This window comes from Dipteris shenzhenensis, chromosome 20, assembly GCF_047967505.1.
Source record: "Dipteris shenzhenensis isolate YYH24624 ecotype China chromosome 20, Dip_SZ_1.0, whole genome shotgun sequence".
Taxonomy (NCBI): Eukaryota; Viridiplantae; Streptophyta; class Polypodiopsida; order Gleicheniales; family Dipteridaceae; genus Dipteris; species Dipteris shenzhenensis.
Genome location: NC_141615.1, coordinates 49,120,619 through 49,139,343, shown reverse-complemented (window position 1 = coordinate 49,139,343; position 18,725 = coordinate 49,120,619). Strand labels below are relative to the sequence as shown.

At 46.7% G+C, this 18,725-nt stretch overlaps 1 protein-coding gene across 1 annotated transcript in view; it reads left to right on the top strand.

Moving 5' to 3' along the window:
- LOC147889782 (DNA topoisomerase, type IA, core) overlaps nt 1-18,725 on the top strand; it is a 139,670-nt gene that overhangs the window by 4,672 nt on the left and 116,273 nt on the right. Inside the window, exons 4-5 of the mRNA XM_087391462.1 lie at nt 14,739-14,832; nt 15,111-15,210. Coding sequence (XP_087247588.1) covers nt 14,739-14,832; nt 15,111-15,210 — 194 coding nt within the window. The remainder of the gene's footprint in view (nt 1-14,738; nt 14,833-15,110; nt 15,211-18,725) is intronic.

Genomic DNA, 18,725 nt, shown 5'->3' with positions numbered 1-18,725 from the left:
TTCAAATCCAAGCAAATGCTACCATAAAGAGTAAAAATAAGAGCTAAATTGCTTACATTAGCTAATTATACTCAGTAACCATTTCACATAAATGAGACCATTGACAAATTTTCTTTGTAACTTCAAGATGCATGCCATAATAACTAACGAATTGGCATGTTAATTAGCAGCATGTTATAAAAGTGCACTTAAGGGTATTAATATCTTGGAGTGTCAGATGCTCTATAGGCCATCATGATGGACTTGATGCATGATTCAAGTCTTTTATACAGCAAAATTCTTGCAATTTTTGCAAAGACAAGAGATTGAAGTCATCTATGAATGGCAAACCAGTGGGCGCATCTGAACTACAAATTATTAAACAATGGATGGCTTGTTGGGTGCAAAACATAATCTTTAATATGATTTCCAATCTTAGCATAACTCAATCTTCTTTTAGTTTGGAAGTTGATAAATGACAAAAAAACCTGAGTGTGGTGTGCTGGATATCATACAAATGCCCCATATCGACTTATACATCTCTGATATGGCTAAGTATGGAGTGACTGCTTTCCATTTCTATAGGTTCTCTCATCTTTGCACAAGTAAGAGTGCATTCATATCTGAATTTAGTAATAATCCTCTTATTTCTCATAAAGGGCTATAATAAAAGAAAAGGAACGAAGAAACTCTGCTCTGTCCTACGTTGTAGTCGCTATATCTTTGGAATTTCAGATTTAGGCATGTTTAGGATCCTTGAACATAGAATCGAAATCCCAAGTTGGGAGCTTCAAAGCCCATTTTCTGTCTTAGATTTCTATTTTAGGAGGTCATCTACTCATACCTATTTAGTTTTGAAAAAATTTCCTTGCTCCCTTATTTTATTATTTATTTCCTTTTTTCTTCTCTTTCGTTTTCTCTTTTATTTTCTGTGTAGATTTTTGGCCTTTAGAACAACAAAAAATCTAAATTTGTGTGAATGGATATATTCTAGTCTTATAAAGGTATATATTATTTTTAAATTCAAAATAAATAAATAAATAACTAGTTCAAAAATAATGATAATAAATTTGTATTATCATTATTTTTCTTCTCTTTCGTTTTCTCTTTTATTTTCTTTGTAGATTTTTGATCTTTAGAACAACAAAAAATTCTAAATTTGTATGATTGGACTTATTCTAGTCTTACAAAGGTATATATATATATATATATAATAACTATATCCTTGTGTTTGCATTGGTGTTTCATGTATTTTCTTGTACGTACATTAGTTTATCTTTGTTCCCTTGTGTCAGCATTATAGTGAGTGAGCGTGTGTGTTTTTCCTCTTCTTGTGGGTGTTTTATGGTGGATATTTGCCCTTGGCCGTTGCTCCACACTCAGCCGCTGCTCCGCCCTCAGCGCTTCGCCTTCCTGCGCGTACCCCGACCGGGCTGCTCCGCCCCCTGCTCGCTGTTCACCTCCAGCACTTGCAGCCCGTTGGCTGTGCCTCCACAGCCTTCTACGCCTCCTTCGCCCCCATTGCGCGTCCACTTGCCCCCCTTCTGCGCCTCATTCGTCCCTCATCCGCTTGAGACACCCCCTCACCCGCCTTCATACACTCTCATCCTCGCCATCAACAGCCCCCTCACCTGCACTCTGTTGGAAAGGTCACCTCCCCATCTGTAAGCCCCCATATGAGGAGAGCATGGGGGAGGGAGACCTAGGGCAGTACCCAACAGGAAAAGAGAGAAAGGGGCTGCCACATAGACAGCATCATGGCTGTCATGTGGGCAGCACATCTAGGACTGTTATGTGCAGGATAGAGGGCCAGGAAAGTACGGATGGATGGCAGAATACAGATGCCTGCTGTACGGCTGGCATACGGAGCTCAGGCAGGAGCCTTAGAGCTGGAACAAGCCCGGAGCAGAAGCAAGACAGTTTGGGACAGATTGCGAAGGATCTAGGACATGGAGGCGCACTGTTTGCAGAGGCGCAGACATGGCAGGGAGTGCAGGCTCAGATCTGCAGCAAGGAATGTGACTGTCAGTGGGCAGGTGGCAGGCCTTTTATAGGCTGCATATTTTCCTTGAATGGAGGGCCAAAAGCCCTGGAAGTTTGGGCCATAAAAGGCCTGACTTGTGAGCCCTTTAAGGGCGGTTTTTTCCAAGCAGTCTGGTCGGTTTTTTTAACAGACTGAGTCGGTTTTTTCAAGCAGACTGGTCGGATTTTTGGTGCAGGCCTTGGGGCCTATATAAGGAGGCCATTCAGGCCTCATTTCAGTATCATCTGGAGCAGCAATTCCATCAGCAGAAAGAGCAGCAGCAGGGCTATCTTTGGGCCTACAGTCAGGAGGAGAAAGAAGTACCTTGTGCTGCAGACTTAGCTTGCAGGAGGCTGCCCACCTAGGCTGGTTTCCAGACAGCAAGGTGGAGAGGATCATTCTGGACGGAAAGTCTACTTACGCTCGAAGTGGAGCACGCGGACTCTAGTCTAGAGATAGCCAGCAGATAGGAGGAGGACTTTTGTGGTAAGATCAGAGGACCACACCATTGGTGGGACTCTGGATCTGTCTCTTTTGTATTGTGTCCATAGTTGTGGACGGAAATATATTATTTGGTGGTTTCTCTATCTGGTTTGGTTCATTGTCTATTGATGAGTCTGCACACCTATTGAATGCACATAAGTAAAGAAGTCTGTGATTCCACACCCACACCGCACACTGTGTGAGCTCCTGGGCATTATTTCCGCTGCGTGTACCCTCTGTTGGGTATTTTCTTACACACTCAGCCCCGTTCCTCACTCGCACTCAGCCTCACCCTCCACCCCCCCTCATTCGCTCTTAGCCTCACCACTCGATCCTCAGCATCCTCTCTCTCTCACCCGCTCTAAGCTGCTCCTCACACACCCTCAGCCTTGCATTCAGCCACCTCCTCACCCCGCTCTCAGCCTCATCTCAGTGACCCCTATTCCCGCTCAACCTCGCCCTGAATTGACCTCTCACGCACTCAAGTCAGCCCTCTCTCACTCAGCTCTCATTTTAGCTCCCCATCCACCCTCACACTCAGTCCACTCGCTTGCAGCTCCTAGTTTGGCCAAGATTGATGTGGGGTGCATGGGTTGGAGGGCCCTCACGAGGGATCACAGCCCCTAGATTGTGATGCTTCACGTACCTGTAAAAAAAACAAAGAAAAAGTTTGGATTAGCATCACAATATGGGGAAAGGAGAACGGGAGAATGACAAGGAAAAGGATAAGGGGAGAAACAAGAAAGAGGACAAGATTCCAAAGCAACCGACTCTAGAGGACGTCAACACACGTTTCAACAAGAGCGGGCTAGGTGTGGACAGCAAAGCAATAACGCAGAATGCTATGTAACCCATCTCGGTGGTGCCATCATACTCATCATCATCATCAACATCTACTTCGGGGTCCTCAACATCGACTTCGACAGCCACAGTTGGGCCTTCTACTTCCAATCCGACATGTGCATCGACTACAGTTTTTGCACCAGTTTCACCACCTACTTCACGAACTCCAGATATGGATACATAGTTTGTTGCCAAGTGGCCCCCTTCTATTTTGGTTCTCTCTCTCTCTCATACACACACACTCACTCACCCTCCCATTTTTTTTTAATAACTCTCTCTCTCTCTCTCTCTCATGGCAGTGAGAGAAGCAGGGAAATGGGCTGCATACAGGGATGGTAGGGTGATCATCCGAGAGAGAGGAGATCAGGACCAGGGGGAGAAGGAAGAAAAGGAAGAGAAAGAAGAGGGTGAATTATGATGGTGTCGGGCCAATGGGACACAAAGTGGATTGAGAATTGCAGTGTGGAATTGCAATGGCACACTCTGTTCTGATCTGGGCGGTTTCTCAGAGACATACACTGACAGAGACATGGTCTTCTATACTGAGACACATGAGAGCCCCAAGAGAGGACTGCCCATTGTGACATGATATACATGGGAGTCATCTCATAGGAAGGAGACGAGGAGAGACACTGGTGTGCGGGGCTCGGGGGGAGTGGCTATCTTCTTTAGATCACACATGAGACCTCTCATATCAGTGGCACAGAGAGGAGCATGTGCGACACATGTGGATACGAGTCCAGCTGCCAGACGCACGATCGATTCTCATAGTTGTGTGTTATTTCCCCCCAGATACTCATCCTATGCACGTGAGGTCACCACAGAGGGGCACAGCCTGTATGAGTCGATTCAGGATGATATCACTGAATTCTCCAGGCAGGGGGATATCCTCCTTCTTGGTGACTTCAATGCACGCGCAGGGAACAGACAGGTGGGCCTGCTAGACTTTGCATCGGATTCCCTCATAGTACCAAAGCTAGATGCAGTTGAGCTTGAAATAGTGACACTCTGCAGACGCACCACAGGTGAAAGAGTATGGACGACATCTACTTGAGCTAGGGGCTGTCCATGATTTGATAATTTACAATGGTCTATAGAGATGGCCATCATCTGGTGGTCTCACTTGTTTCCCGCATGGCGGAGGGACAAGAACAGTGAACTACCTATTGGGTCCCTTGGCCTTTACCTCACGGATATACGACTTTATTGTGCCCCCTCCCCCACTTGGTGTTGATCACTTGTACTTAGCCTTTCGTATCTCTACCACTATGCCAGTCACAGGGAGAGTCCCCCCCACGCCCACTCGTGTACAGGTTCACTTTGATCTTGTCCTAGACCCCATCTATGTCGCAGGGGCTTCCAGCCCTACTACTTGGAGATGATGCAGACCTCACCCACGTGTGAGGTGAGCTCTAATCTCTCTGCACTCATCATCATACCAAGGATTCAGTGGCATCTTCCCTAGTGAGGCACGTGCAGATCGAGTCGTGGGGAAAGATTTGATGGCTGCATCCATGACCACTGTGGCAAGCTGGCGACCTGTATCATCTGTCACCTGGCTGCTCCAGATCAGGGGCTGTCTATCTATCTCCTCTCGGCAGCTAGGGGGAACCTGGGAGAGGCTGTGTCGCAACTTCCTCCAGACCGAGATGAGGCTACGGAGGAAGGGGGAACGGGGCTGAGTCAATGGGGCAGAAGTGAAGATCCACCAGATAGATGGCTGCCAAACACCCCCTCTCTGGGGGGTACACGGCATGACTCAATTATATGTTGTTGAACCAAAAGATCCCAAGAAGATTCATGCCTTTCATAAAATATGTGTGGCCCCAAGAGAGGGAGCCAAGCCATTGATCCCAAGGTCATGAAGAAAGAAAAAGTAATGAAAGGTCTCAATACAATAGCAATCCCCTTCTAGATGGTTCTTGCCTCTCCGCAGTCCTATAAAAAATGTTGAATAGACTCCTCAGTAGAGTGGAAATGAGGACAAAAATAGGCTGCCCCAAGAAAGGACCTCCACTAGCTCCCTACAGTCCCTCCATGATTAGGAATCCAAAAGAAGAGAGTGATCTTCCTATTCCTAGGGATATCTAGAGTCTCTTGTAAAAGGATCTCTGTAGGTTAGTAGAAATCTCAAAATTCTCCTAATGGGCCCCGTCCCTGCTGATCCTCTAGGGTCTCAAGGTTGTTGAAGTCCCCTCCTACAATCCAAGAATCCATCTCTGGCAACAAGTCTGTCAAGGATCTCCAAAAAGCGGCTTTGCGTCTGAGATCGGTCGGGGCATAGATATTGAGGATGCCGATACGGGATCCCTCAATATTCAAGCCCACTTAAAGAGCACGTCTTGGGATCAGAGTGCCAAAACCACACACATGCTGAACTAGAGAAGCGTCGATGGAGGTACAGACACCCCCGCTCCTCCCTGCTTGCCAATCGAAGGTTCCCAGTAGGTGTGGGATCGTCCTGTGAGGACCTTCCCACAAATACTGGTCTGAGAAGCCGAAAGCTTGTGTTCCTGCAGTAGGAGCACATCTACCCTTCCCACCAAGGCTGGCTGGAGCTCCTGTCTGAGCACCATCTTTCTGGGGCCGTGGGTTGATGAGTGGAACCCATTGACGTTCCAAGAGATAATGCGTATACTCATGAGGAGGGAAGGTGGGCCACAAACAGCTGTCTGCTTGCGGTCAATGTCAAGGTGGTCGGAGGATGTCCAGTGTGCAGACGAAGGCGCTTCTGTGAGGGTTTCGAAGGAGAGGCCGGATCATCGGACCCATTCTCTAAAACCTTCAACAGAGGGGAGAGGCCCTTCGTCCCGTGGTGGTAGGCTTTCTCTAACTAGCTCGATGCCTCTGCCAGGGAAATATTGTAGAAGCTCGCTACCTCTGAGGTCCTCCACGGGCGGAGCCCATCCGCGTAGACCCACTCCAGAGGTGGCCGAATAATGACCAAGAGTCGGAAACGTTTGGCGCTGTGGCGCCATCTCAGACGAACGTCACCCTCCTTCCACTGCTGCTGAAGAAGCTCCGCTGCTCTGCTACCGATCCAGTCCTGCACCTGCTCTTGGGAGTGATCTCGTATCGTCTCCCAAACATTTTCATTGGTCCATTGCTCATTTCCTTCACTGGAGATAGTGAAGGAATAGCTAGGACCATCGTGAGGGGCAAGGACAGACACCTTACCCTCTACCCCCTTGCGGAGGAAGAAGATGCTGATGTCTAGGCATGCAGGGAAGGAGCCAATACCCGCTGCATCCAAATAATCCCAAGGTCGTGCTCGATAAAACTCCAAAGGTAGAGCTCGAGGAGCAGCCCTTGGGCGTGGGGACGAGGATGAGGAGTCTGAACCAGAGAGAGGGGTGCTGGCCTTCTGCGGGGAAGGGCCTCTCCCCTCCGCCGGGCCAGGAGGGATAGGCGCGGGGGAGGTCTATGCTGGCTTCGGGGCTGCAGGTGGCTCAGGCGGAGGGGGGGTTCCCTTTGGATCATGCTCGAGGAAGAGAGTGGAGCGGAAACCACCGGTGCTGGGGGGGATCCTGGAGGGGGTGGGGGTCGGGGGACCGAGGAGGAGGGGGGAGGGGAAGGAGGGCAGGGTGAAGGATGAGGGGGAGGCTGGCTGATCTTCTCCTTTCCCTTCTCCTTCCCCTTACCGGGCTGCTGATGAGTAGTGACCACCAGGGGGGGCTCTTGCTGTAGATGGGAAGGCTTTTTTGGTCCTGCTTTGTTTCCCTTCCGTTTTCTTTTGACCTCCGTCTAGCCTTCCCCTTCGGGAGGGGGTGTCGCTGACTGGTGGGGGGGATCCTGAGTTGCCTGAATGGGGCCTTCTGAGGTTCTGTACCCGTGAAGCGAGGGCAGGAGCGCGCCTAGTGCCCGAAGCGATGGCATCTCAGACACTGATTTGGGCGACCAGTGACCAGAATGCGCTGCGTCACCACACCTGTGTCCGTCTCGATCTCAAACTCCGAGGGGATGCTCTGTGGATCGAGGACTGCCACTTTGACACGTGGCACCCCTTGGGCTGCCGCCGCATCAACGTAGGTGTCTTGCATAGGCCAACCAAAGTGCGCCCCCAGGTCCTTGATGATCGGGCGAAGCTCGGTTGCTAGACCTGGGAAGATGAGGGTGATTGGATGGCGAGGAATGCGAAAGTGGGCATCGAAGTCCGCTACACTGAAACCCCTATACCATGGGACCATGAGGATGATCTTCCCACCCACAAAAGTAGGGGATCGCCTGACTATATCGCTCGCAGCCTGTGCTGAGGAGAGCTTGAGCCAGAAGATGCCACGTCCCATGAGTGCAACCTCCTCAATGTGGCTGTCCTCAAGGTAGAGGGTGGACTGCAACCAGTCCCTGATGTTTGCTCGTGAAGGGGAGTAGCCAATGACTCTCCCATAAACGGATGTCTGGGAGAAGTCCGTGGCGGCCTGCTTCACCAAGGAGACCTGGTGCTCTGTCAGTGTTACGCTATAGGCTGATGGAGGGGGGGGTCCGTCTGGGCCACCGGTTCCAGGCTCGTGGCCGCCATACCGCACTGACTAACTGCGAACGCTCCAAAGTCGGGGGAAGGAGAAGGAAACGGAAGAGGCGAGGATGGGGGATTGGTGCGGAGGCGGGGGAGGGAGGGATGAAGAGGTACGGGGAAGCGGGGGGGGGGAGAGCAGTGGTGACGAAGGGGGGGGTGGCGGAGGAAGGAGGAGGAGAAGAAGGGGGGGGGGCAGCGCAACGCAGGGAGGGGGAGAGGAAGGGGGAAAGGGGAGGTGTGGCAGCGCCGCACGAGAGGGGTGGGGAGGAGAGGCGAGGAAGGGGGGGGAAAGGGAGGGGCAGCGTTGCACCGTAGCGGGGGGGCAGGAGGGGGCGGGGGGGGTGGTAGCGCAACGCGAGGGGGGGGAGGCGGGTGGGGGAGCTGAGTGCGGAGAGGGGAGGAGCGGAGAGGATAGGGAGGAGCGGAGCGAGGGGGGAGCGACGGGCGGAGAGGGGAGGAGCGGAGCGGGGAAGTGGGGGTGAGCGGAGCGTGGAGAGGGGAGGAGTGGAGCGACTGGTGGAGGGGGAGGAGAGGGGGGCGGAGGGCCGCGCGGGAGGCGGCGGTGAGGGAGGAGGTGGAGGGGAGGGCCGCGCAGCACGAGGGGGGGGTAGACGGGAGCGAGGGAGGGGAGGAGTTCGCAGGAGCTTGAGACTCTCGCTGAGTCAGTTTCAAGCTTGTACTTGAATCATACTTTTTGCTAGTTCATGTGTGAGTCATCTCATATCTCAACTGTAATTTAGCAAGACACATTCGTAATGTAGCTTCCTAGAAAGGTAACCTTAAAGTTATCATTAACTTGACTATATTGTTACGTCAACCATAATCGCGAAGCCTATTGCTTGGTTATGGCGAGGCGAGAAACCAAAGAGTTCGGCAGTGCTTGCATTACTGGCGGGCTTAGATGGCTGAGGTCGAGGATCAATCCTAAGCTTTAGCATTAATAAGGAGGTGCTAGGGAAAGCCATGTTGAGAGGGCTTTAGAGTAAGGGTCCTATAGAACACGTGGCATCAAGCCAAGTAGCAAGCACTGGGCTTGGGGAGGGTTTTAGAGAAAGCTCCAGCCAAGTATAACATGAAGAAACTCATGGAAAGTTGAAAGAAGAAGAACGGAAACATGGAGCTTTGCAGGACCCGTGGTTGGGTGGTGAATTCAGGGGAACCCTCCTTTGTTGTAGGGGTGTGACATTTGGTATCAAAGGCCGAGTTGACTTGCAGCTAGCCGAGTTTCGCATAGTGCTTGATAAAGGCCATGAGTCGAATAGAGTGATCGATGCGCTTCTTCTAGTTTCTAAAACAATTATAGACTTTTCACGTTGGACAAATTGATATAATGGGGGTTGTACCAAGGGGTAAAAGGTCTGTGTGAGTGTGTCACGACATGCTGGTGAGTGTGATTAGGTTAGGTGGTAGAAGGTTCTATTAGCTGTGGTTGAGAGATTTATGGGCCTGATTGAGAGATCGGTGGACTAATTTGTGGATCCGGAGATGCTCTCCCTTGGGCACATGCATTGTATCAGTTGCCCTTATAAGGGCTCTTCTACTTATGAATAAACTACACTTTTTCCTCATTGTTGATTCACTCCATGCTTCCTTTGCTGCTCCATCATTTCAAGGATTTAGAGACATACAGTAACTGCTCGTCACAAGATCGTGACTTGAGGTTATTCCTGAGTTTTATAGCGAGGTCTTAAGGGAGGCGAAGACAGCAAAATCAGCGATGGTGCAATTGGACGGAAGTTTGAGCATCTGCTGTGAGATGGCGCAATTGGACGAAAGTTTGAGCATCTGTTATGAGAAGGCATAATTCCTCGTGGAAAGCTTGTGACCTGACGTGAGGCAGTCTAAAGGCGATGTGGGTAGAGTCGTTTGTTGATGCAGCTTGTGATCTAACATGAGGCAGCTAAAGGCGATGTGGGTAGAGTCGTTTGTCGACGCCTATCAACCTGCGCAGCCAAAGCGTGGATGGAAGTTGAGCAGCCAAGCTTTTCGGTTAATATCCTCACCACTTATCATTTGAATTCTCCAAAGTAAAGAAACCGGGTGGCGATGCGACTTAGAAGAAGAGAAACTCCCGCGCGACGTTGAAAGTTTGCAAGCAAAGCTGCTGATAGAACAACATCATCATAAGGTTCCATTACCTTTGGAAAAGCCACCTCATCAATATCCTTTTTACCCCTCTTTTTATTTCTAAATCTCAAGCTCTCTCCTCTTTTTCCTAAGGTTCCAAAATCCTTTTCACCCCTTATTCTTTCCAATCTTCTTAACCTTGCCAAATTCAAAGAAGAAGTTTGGGGATCGGGTAGAGGAGTTCGAAACATAAAGTATAGTGAAGAGCGAAATCGAACGTGAAGACCGCTTGCGGAATAAAGAAAGCGAGACGACTTCGAAGACGAATCCAAGGCCGTTGAACAAATACCAAGGTAGTGGGCATTGTATTTTTCTCTCTAGTATAAAGCTTCTTGCTTTATAATTTTTGAAAAAATATGCATTTTTAAAATGCCAACTCCAGAAAGTGATGAAATGGTTAGGGAGAGCAAGGAAAGGGCTAGAAAAGGAAAAGCTATAGTCAAAGAGGAAATACACGAGGAAGGACATAATGAAATTCAAGAGGATAACGTGGAATCAAGGTGTTGAAGCAAGTCTTTTCCTTGGAAACAAGGCCTATAAATGATGGATGAGCCAATGATAGAATTCCTAGGTATTGGGCTGAATTTGAACAAGCCTTCTTAAAATAGTTTTTACCTGTAAACGAGTTAGAAAGAGCTTGGGAGGCTTGGGACAATTGCACTATGGGTAAAAACACTCTAGTCCAGTATATAGCGAATTATCGGGAGGCACTCCTTAAGCTGAAGGGAATTGATGAATTCCATAAGATAAGGGGTTTCGTGAGAGGTCTCAAAGACACTTATAAGGTTGAGGTGAGAAGAAATTCTCCCAAAACTTTTGAAGAAGCAATTTAGTATGCGCAAATATACGACGATACGACGAGGAAATCGAAAGCTGGAACTTCGGAACAAACAGGTTTTGTTCCTAAGTTCAACAAGTTTCCCAATTTGAAAAGGAAGGGGCACTTGAAAAAGGAGGCTTCTTAGGCACCACCTAAGAAACCTCAAACACAAAATTATCCTCTCTTGAAGAAAAAGGGCAAAGCAGGAAAATCTTTGCTTCAAATGTTTGGGCAAAGACCATGTTGCTTGGAACTGCCCTAAAAACAAACAGACGGGAGTTAAAGCCTCAAATAGACCTCCACAAAAACAAGTACATGCGGTGCAGGTGTTACCGCTTAATGGTACTGAAAAGTACACTGAGGCAGAGGTCTATCATGAGGATAGCACCCACATGTGCTGTCTATCATCGGCAATGTGGCAGCCCATCTTTGGTCCTCATGATTTAATGAGGATGCATGGAAAAATAAAGGGGCAAAGGGGAAGAGTGATCAACACATAATTTCTTGAACTACTCGTTAGTTAAGAAATTAAAGTTGCCTAACAAATGCTCCAGCAACTTTCATGACACTTATGAATAGTGTCTTAAGGCCATATTTAGGGAAATTTGATGTAGTATTTTTAGATGATATCCTTATTTATAGTTAAACAAAAGAGAGCATTTGGAACATTTATGGAAAGTGTTCCAATTGCTTAGAGACAATTCATTTTTTGCTAAAGAATCCAAATGTGAATTCTTTGTAAAATGAAGTAAATTGCTTAAGACATAATATATCCCAAGAAGGGATTCATATGGATCTTGAAAAATTAAGTTAGCTATATTGGAATGGTCACATCTTACAAATCTAGAGGAATTACAGATATTCTTGGGTTTGCCTGGATTCTATAGGAGATTCATTCAAGATTATGCTAAGATTGCTGTTCCGATGACAGACCAGCTTAAGGGGAAGGGAAGCACCTTCATATGGGATGAACCTCAAAAGAGGAGTTTTGAAAAATTAAAAGTAGCTATAGCAGCAATGAACCAATGTCTTAAAGGTAGTAGATTCCAATGAACCATTTGTGGTTGATGCCAGTGACTTTGCTGTTGGGGCGGTTTTTTTACAAAAGGGTCTATCAATGGCTTTTGAAAGCAGAAGTGGAGGCACTATTTGTATGGTGCTAAATTCGAGTTCATTTTTGATGAAGAAAGCATTAAGTGGATTTGTGATCAGCCAGTGCTTAAAGGTAGAAAAGCTAGATGGGCTGAATTAATGCAAGAGTTTGATATACAACTAACATATCGGAAGGGGAAGTTCAATGTGGTAGCGGACTTCCTTAGCCGAATGCCAATTGTTAATGAATTGAGTTTTACTCAATTTCATAATGATTTTCTAGAGTCCTTAGAAGGGAAATGTGAGTTTGATCCTCACTTCTCTGAAATATGGAAAGCAATTAGAAATAGGGATCCAACTAATCGAGAGGCTTTCATTGAGGAGTCACATGGAAATGATGACACATCACAGATTGGTGATAAAGGACTCAAGTGGAAAAAATATACTATTGAGAGGATAGGTATCTGCTCTACAAAGGTAGAGTATGTGTCCTGGATAATAATGACATTAGGTGCCAAATTCGTTTGGAGTGTCATGATAGCGAGAGTGTTGGGCACCCGGGAATTCAAAAGACATATGTGCTTCTGAAAAGGCAATTCTTTTGGCCTGGAATAGGTAAGGACGTCCAAGACTATGTATTGAAGTGCCAAAAATGCCAGGTCAATAAGACTGAACGCCTTAAGGTAGGAGGTCTCCTACACCCATTGGAGATTCCATCTGGTAAATGGGAAAGCATCTCTGGATTTTATTTGGGATTACCTAGGACGCAGACTCTGTGTGGGTATTTGTGGATCGATTGACCAAGATGGCTCACTTTATTCCAACTAATGAAGATGCCAAAGCTCCCGAATTAGAAAAGCTGTTTGTGGAGCATACTTATAGGTTGTATGGGCTATCGGCCGGTATTGTTAGTTTACCGAGATAGCAAATTTAACAGCCATTCAGGGTTGTGTTTATGAGGTTAGAAACTTTGTTGAATATGAGCACCATGGATCATCTCTACAGAGTGATGGTCAAACTGAAAGGGTCAATTAGATCATTGAGGATATGCTTCGAGCATATGTAAGTAAACGGCATACTAATTGGGAATAGTATTTGCCCATATTAGAATTTGCATATAACAGTGCCAAACATTCCGCTACAGGTTTTAGTCCATTCATGATGATGTATGGATTTCAACCTAGAGCCCAAGTGACAGTGGGAATCGAAAAAGAGAAGGTTTAAGCGGCTAAAGACTTTCTTGAAGATATGATCAAATGCTTAAGTTAGCTAAAGATAGCATAAGAAGAGCTTAGGATAGAGCACGTAGTTATGCAAACCCCCACAGTAGAAGGTTGGAGTTTGAAGTAAATGAGAAAGTCTACCTTAAGGTACTTGAATCTTTAGAGTCTCTAAAGATAGGTAAATTATGGACCATTCACAATACTTGAGAGAATTTGAGAACTTGCTTACAAATTAGCCTTACCCGAAGGAAGTAAAGGACATCCAGTTTTCCATGTTAGTAGGCTAAAAAGGAAGTTAGGAGATGATGATAATCTCATTGGAAATGAAGTCCTAGTTGAACTCATTGAACCTGCGTCTTTACCACATGAACCAGAAATAATTTTAGATAGACAAGAAAAAGAACACGACATACAATATGGCAGGAATGTCTGGTTAAGTGGAAAGATAGACCTGAAGAGAGTTCAACATTGGAAAGGGTAAGCAATCTCTAAAGGAGGTTTTCCAACTTTGTTTTCGAGGACGTAAACCATTCTTAAGGGGAAGGGAATGTTACGTCAACCATAATCGCGAAGCCTATTGCTTGGTTATGGCAAGGCGGGAAACCGGAGGGTTCGGCCTTACAGGTGGGCTTAGATGGTTGAGGTCTAGGATCAATCCTAAGCTTTAGCATTAATAAGGAGGTGCTAGGGGAGGCCATGTTGAGAGGGCTTTAAAGTAAGGGTCCTATAGGACACGTGGCACCAAGCCAAGTGGCAAGCACTGGGCCTGGGGGAGGGTTTTGGAGAAAGCTCCAGCCAAGTAGAACATGAAGAAACTCGTGGAGAGTTGAAATAAGAAGAAACAGAAACAGGGAGCTTTGCAAGACCCATGGTTGGGTGGTGAATTCAAGGGAACTCTCCTTTGTTGTAGGGTTGTGACACATATATTCAAGAACCACTTGAATTTTTGTGTCGTGGTGCCTTTGACACCTTTGTACTTTAACACTAAAGGAATTGTGTGGTGCATATTGGATTAAACTTGGCTCATTTCGTGGTGTTTTGGGACACCCTTTTACTTTGATCCTAAAAGAACCATGTAGTGTACATTTGAAGATGGATCAATCTTCAGTCTGAAATCAGGTTTATTATATACTTGTTTAACTCAAGTTAGATGTAATTGTATCTATTTGTTTAAACGTAGATGCTTTTCTTTCTTTTTTTTGGGGGAGAGGGGGTGTGTGGGAAGGGCCCTGCCTACGAGTTGGTCAATTTCTTATAGTGGCTTGCTTGAAAGCAATTTAACATAACTATTCTAGTTGTATGGGACATGCTCTGGTGTTTAACAACTAGTTTTTGATATAATTCAATCTTTGCTTGCTTTTCATATTTATGTAAAATGTTAGTTTGCTTGTTGGCAATTTGGTTTGACAAAAGGCAAGCTTTGTTTTCATTTATAAATCTTCATTTATTTTAGCTTGTGATCAGGCTTGCTTCGTCGAGTATGGCCTGTAGACACGCTTTGAGTTCTATAGACATGCTTTGAGTTTTCTACTTTTGAAATTACTTGTATCTTTGTCCAACCTTGGCATTTTGTCAAACAGTGACATCCTTTATGGTCCTCTTTTGTTGTTTTTGGGATATCCCGCTCTATAGTGTGGATTTCCCTCCTAGGTATCAAAATTGGGAAACGACAGATCCCCTCGACCTTTTTCAAGCTCCTGTCATCAAATCAGAAGCAAATCCCAAGGTAGCAACCATTCAACAAAAAAGAATGAGTTTTTAATCAGCTTTCCTACAGATTGTTAAGATTTGTGCAAGAAAGAGAGTTTCTGCATACAATAGATGTGATTCTTCCTCACAATTCACTACATGTTTCTTTTGATTTTGTTCGAATCTTGAAGTCCTTAACTACATATGACAAATATTGGTAGAATTTTCAAAAATAAACTCAGATTTGTTTGAAAATTCTACACGACCTTTCTTTCATTGACTAAGCTTTGTGGGTTGTGATATTCTATGGAGAAGGCACATGTATGCAAACATCTGCAACAAGAGGCTCGCGGATGCGATTTCCTAGTTCTTTGGCTTGATTGTGATCGTGAAGGTGAAAACATATGCTTTGAAGGTGAGTGCAAGCGCGTCTTAGCACATGTACTTCTTTCATCTGTCTGGATATCTTGACGGCAATTCGTGGATCTCATATATGGGCCAAGCAATTCCAATTAGTACCAGAGTCTATTTACCAAAGGTCATAAGATACCCTTCCCTTTATCTAAGTCAAGAGCATATATTGCTGCATGGTCATTTCTAGTGAGAGAGTGATTGAATGTTCTATAGCTTTCCCTCTCCCAATTTACCTTTCTCTGAATGAAAAGCTAAACACACAAAATTGAACACCCCAAAACCTGTGAGAACTGCATGTACACTCAAAACATCATACGAATTTTGAAAAGAATTTTAAATCTTGATCTTTCACGTACTTCTCCCAAGCTTTAGTAACAGTTAGTAGGATATAGTGACATATTACTAAACGCCCTATTCCAAATCTTTGACTCCTTTTCTACCTTGGCCTTCTACTCCTTGAATTTATCAAGTGCTTGAGACTTCTTAGCCAGGCAATATACCCAAATCATGTGGCTACCACCATCAATGAAAGTGAAGAAGTAGCGAGAACCTGCAAATGAGTTTGTTGACAGCACCATGCAGAGATTAGACTTCTAAGACAGATGGATCAAAGGAGTCTCTACCTTTTATGCAAGGATTTCTATTCATATGCTTATTGGTGGCTACCCGAACGAGGCCTCTCTCTCTCTGTCTCTGTCTCTCTGTCTCTCTGTCTCTCTCTCTCTCTCTCTCTCCACATCAGCCGAGGATTGAGGCAAGGAGAGCTGCGGGCATATCCAGAGAGAAAAGGACTTGCACACTATGCCAGATGGCGGAGATTGAGACAGAGGAGCACTTTCTGTGCGTCTGCCCAGTCTATTATGAGATCCGAGGACAATATCATTGCCTCTTCCAAGAGGGGCATGGTTTTGGTCCACTTACATGGTTGATACATTTTCCCGATCAGGTCTGTGTTGAGATCTATCTGATTAAGATGCAACGACAGAGAGATATACTGATGCGACAGACCAGAGAGCAGTAGGGATTGAGGCAACAAGTTACCGAGATCGACAGAGCACAGACACTTGTTACAGATTTCTATACATCTGAGTCAATTGCCAGCAAGACTGAGGGAGAGCAGCTTGATGAGATGAGAGCATCATGGACTAGGAGTGGGAGCTCCACCACGATGCTGCCAGATGAGAGACGCACCGGGCTTGCATAAATCGAAGTGTATCAACTCCATCGGGGCTTTGGCTCTTTGATGTGGCTTCCTTTGGGAATGGATCTCGATGTTGCTTGCTCTTCAAGCAAGCCGTGAAAAACTCATCCGTGCCTGCAACCAGTGGAAGTCCATCCACCATCTTTGACCTCTGCATCTCCGACAATGGTTTATAGTCGATGCGACCAAATTTGTCATGCCATAGCTTGAAGACTCCTTTGACAACATGGACCAAAAGTGCATTGATCCGGTACACCCCATTCTTTTCAACTCCTTTAGCCACGGTCTCTCCAAGTTGACTTGGATTGTACCATGACCTCCTTGTCATCAAACTCTACCTTCATCTTGTTCTTGGACGTTTGACTCACAGATAGCAAGTTTTTACAAAGAGCAAGAAAATAAAGAACAACAAAGAGGTCTCTTGAGTATATTATGGATGGAATGCCAATACCTTCACGTGGCATATCCTGCTATCCCGGTCAGTCACCCGGGTGTGTAGGCTCTATGGATTCCAACCATGATTCCTTGTTGGCAAGTGTTGTGAAGTCCGCTGTCCACATACCAGCCTTGCATGCCTTGAATCACCACAAACGCTGAGTAATGCTCAATGACCAAGAAAAGCTCTTCTCCTTGAGCTTAGACGACTCCTTTTTTTGATCTACCTTTTTTCTGCAACCCTTTGCAAAGTGGCCAAGTTTTTCACAGTACAAACATTTCTTTTGTTAGAAATGACCCAACAGAGGGTACGCACAGCGGAAGACTGATAGAATTGCCCAGGAGCTCACACAGTGTGGTGTGGGGTGTGGAATCACAAACTTCTTAAACTTATGTGCATAGCATAGATGTGCAGACTCATCAATAGACAATGAACCAGCCAGATATAGAAGACACCAAAATAATATATTTCCATCCAAAGCTATGGACACAATACAAAAGAGATAGATCCAGAGTCCCACCAATGGTGTGGTCCTGTGATCTTACGACAAGGTACTTCTACTATTTGCTGGCTATCTCTAGACTTGAGCCTACGTGCTCCACCTTGAGCGTAAGTAGACTTTCCGTCCAAAGATCTCTTCCACCTTTCTGTCTGCAAACCAGCCTAGGTGGGCAGCCCTTTGAGTGAGCTAAGTCTGCAGGTCTCCAGCCAGGTTCACCTCCAGGATGAGGCCCAACCGCTGCTGCTGGTGCTGCTCCTTTCTGCTTCTCAAAAACTGCTACTAGTGATGAATGAATGAGGCCCAATGGCCTCTTTATATAGGCCCAAGGCCTGCTCCAAAAAACCGACCACAGCAGCATCATTCTGGCCGACCCAAACAGGCTGACCAGTCTGCTGGAAAACTGCCCTCAAAGGGCTCTCATTACAAGGGCCCTTGGCCCACAACACTAGGGCTTTGGCCCTCCTTTCAAGGCAAGGGCCCAGCCCTATATAAAGGCAGGTCCCTGCCTACTAGCAGCCTCCTTTGCTGCTCCACCAGGCTTCATGTGGCCGACCTGATATGCTGGTCTGCCCCACCCTTCTGCATTATCTGCCCTGGCAGACAGCCCGCCACGCAGGCACCTCCAGGCTGCCCTTGCTGCCACGTGTACTCTATTGCAGGCCCATGACCTGCCCTTTGCTGGCGCCTTTTGGCCTGCCATGATGCTCCTCTGTCAGCCTGCTGTGTGCTGCCCACATGGCAGCCTGTTTGCTGACCATGTGGCAGCCCCTTTTGATGTCCTGACCTTGTGAGGTGCTGCCCATGTGGCAGCCCCCTCTCTGTGTTCTTTCCTCTGGGCATGTCCTGCCCTAGGTGTCCCTCCCCCATGCTCTCCTCAAATGGGGGCGTACAGATGGGGAGGTGACCTTTCCAACACCGAGTAACTCCCTGGTCGTAGTCCTCTGGAACACTTTGATGTCGAAATCTTTTCCCGTCTTTTCATCCAGTGGCTCCTGCTCCACCAAGTCTGGTTCCGCTTCTGCATACCACTGGTAGCACCTCCTGGCACCACCACCTTCAGTCATGCTCTCACCTTCGAACTTGAGCAATTGAGCCATCACGATCTTCCAATTGTCCCTCTCATAATGAGTGAAGAACTTGGAGTCTTCTAGGCACCATGCTCTGAGGGTTTGTTTCAACCCGTCCTTCCTTTGGCAAGGCCTGCAACAAATGAATATCTCCAGATAACCTAGACCGTGAACTCTCGCTGAACTCTCAAGCAGGTACTCTTCTAGCTTCAGTACACCTTGTCCATCACCTTCCAGCAATCTGTGTCTAGATTTGAAGAAGCACCCACACTTCCCAAGTTGCGGCCCGCTGGTTTTGTGATAATTCTTT